The following is a 2102-nucleotide window of genomic DNA, read 5'->3' as shown; positions in this document are numbered from 1 at the left end:
TTTAATAAGAATTATAACTTTTCAAAGAATGGGAATAAGTCTTGTGATTCTTAAAAGGTATAGAGGTCAGTCATCACGGCCTATCCAGTAACGAAGTGAGTCCTCAGAGATTCAATGCCTGTCTCCCCACAGAAACCTCAAGCTCAGCCCCTCCTGTAAGAATACTGCTGCTTCTCCCAGAGACCGGGACTTCCCAGGGAAGTAATGGGTAGTGGGGAACGCTGCCCCCAGCGCTTTGAGAACTGGCTCAACAGGTCTCAGGGTAGTTAGACGGGCCACCTGTATAGGTGACCAGCAGCTGCCTGGCCTCTGTTTTTCTCCCTCCTTCCTTCTCTTTTATCTCTCTCAGGGTTCATCAGCTCCCCAGAGTTTGCCTCATGAATGTCCCTCAAGAAACTATCCCTTCAGGACTGAGTCATCTATCTCAACAACGGTATGTCCAGGCAGAGACTTTCATTTACTGGGTTCATTTCTGTGTTCCCCTAGACCTTGCTGTTTCAGAGCTAGAGCAACTTTCTGTGTAATAAAACTCTCAGTCCTTCTCCCACAACCTATATCAGGAAGTAGGCACAGTCAGAAGTTGTAACAGTTTCAGTGTTGTAATACTAGAAATCTCAACTCCCATAGACATTTTCATACCTGGAGCTATTTTTCTGAAGTTACAGGCTAGGGGAGTCCCCTCATCTAGTTCCCAGAGTGGCAGCAGCACCACTCCTTAGCCCCACCTCCTTAACCCCAGGTGGCCCCAAATCCCCTCTGAAAGGGTAAGGTTCAGGTATCAGCATAGCAGCCTATAAGACTTGCATTGGGGTGGGGAGGGTATGGAAGGCTTAGATCAAATGTCCTGAGTGAGCCAGGACCAGATTGTCTCCAACACAAAATAGCTGGGAAGTAGCACCATAGACTGTGCCATTTTGGATTAGACCAGCCCCAGGCATGAACTAAGTCCACAGCCCTTGGATTAGTCATGGAACTGAAGAGAAGACAGAGCACAGGGCTGTGCCTGGCAGGGAGTCTGGAGTTTCTGGTTTCCAAGTTCAGAAGGCATGAGCCAGGGGAGGGGCCTCCATGTAGGGGGAGGGCAGGAAGATGAGGCAGGGCCCCAGCCAGCTATGCAAGGCTGCACAATTAGGCAGCACAAAACAAAGAGAATCCAACAGCTTCCTGAGGCTCAGGAGTGGACACTACAGCTTTGACCACCTAAGGCACCACTCCTGCTCCAAAGCTTGTAACTTCGTTTGTCATTCTGAGGTCTTTTTATCCTGTACCCCAAGGATGGAGCCAGTACTAGAAGTAAAAATTGGCTGCCTCTTTGCCATGCTGGTTGTCACATTGGTCTGTGGCCTTATTCCCATCTGCTTCAAATGTTTCAAGATTCAGGCAATCAGAGGTATAGCTCTTCTGTATCTTTGCCCCAATAACCTGACTTCAACCCTGTCACCCTACCCTAACACTTGCTCTGATTCTCTTGCCATCCCCATGCTTGGATGTTGAGTGTTCCTTTTTGCTCATTAGTCACCTTTGTCCATCTCCTCATTGCCAACTTGTTGTAACTCCTGCTTTTCATTAGGTCAACTCCCGCGGGGCCTCAGCCTCCTGAGCTGCGTTTCTGCAGGCGTTTTCCTGGGAGCAGGTTTCATGCACATGACTGTTGAAGCCCTGGAGAATATTGAATTCGAGATCCGGCAGCTCCGGGTGAAGGTGAGCAGCTGAGGTATAGGGCTAAGAAGCCAGATGATGAGCAGAACCAAGGGGAGAAAGTGGGGAAAGTGATAGAGCAAAGGACGTGGGTGGAACAATAGAGACAATGACAGCTCTGTGTTGTGTGGAATCATGATGGCATGTCAGATTAGACTGTAAGGAAAGCAGTGGAGCTGAAGGAAGAGGGCAGGAAGCTGAGCTGCTCCATCCCTCATCTATTTTCTGCTTTTTTTCTCCCTAGAACAGTGGAGGAAATTCTTCTGGAGATCCTAATTCAGCTTCTGTAAGTATCTCTCACACCCAACCTGGAGGGTGAGGAGAACCAGAGACTCTTCATACCCAGATCCTTTTGAGGAGAGGACGTGAGGAATACCAGGAATCCCTCTGCTCCTCAGCTCAGA

The 2102-nt window shown here is 48.9% G+C and overlaps 1 protein-coding gene across 1 annotated transcript in view; it reads left to right on the top strand.

Moving 5' to 3' along the window:
- Nucleotides 1-1275: 1275 nt before the first annotated feature.
- The window catches only part of LOC102423629 (zinc transporter ZIP2-like), a 1052-nt gene continuing 225 nt past the window's right edge, over nt 1276-2102 (top strand). Inside the window, exons 1-3 of the mRNA XM_006101209.1 lie at nt 1276-1390; nt 1571-1701; nt 1943-1984. Of these exons, the coding sequence (XP_006101271.1) occupies nt 1276-1390; nt 1571-1701; nt 1943-1984 (288 nt within the window). The remainder of the gene's footprint in view (nt 1391-1570; nt 1702-1942; nt 1985-2102) is intronic.

Source organism: Myotis lucifugus, unplaced genomic scaffold (assembly GCF_000147115.1).
Source record: "Myotis lucifugus unplaced genomic scaffold, Myoluc2.0 scaffold_344, whole genome shotgun sequence".
Taxonomy (NCBI): Eukaryota; Metazoa; Chordata; class Mammalia; order Chiroptera; family Vespertilionidae; genus Myotis; species Myotis lucifugus.
The sequence above is the reverse complement of the archived record's forward strand: the minus strand, read 5'-3'. Positions and strand labels throughout refer to the sequence as shown.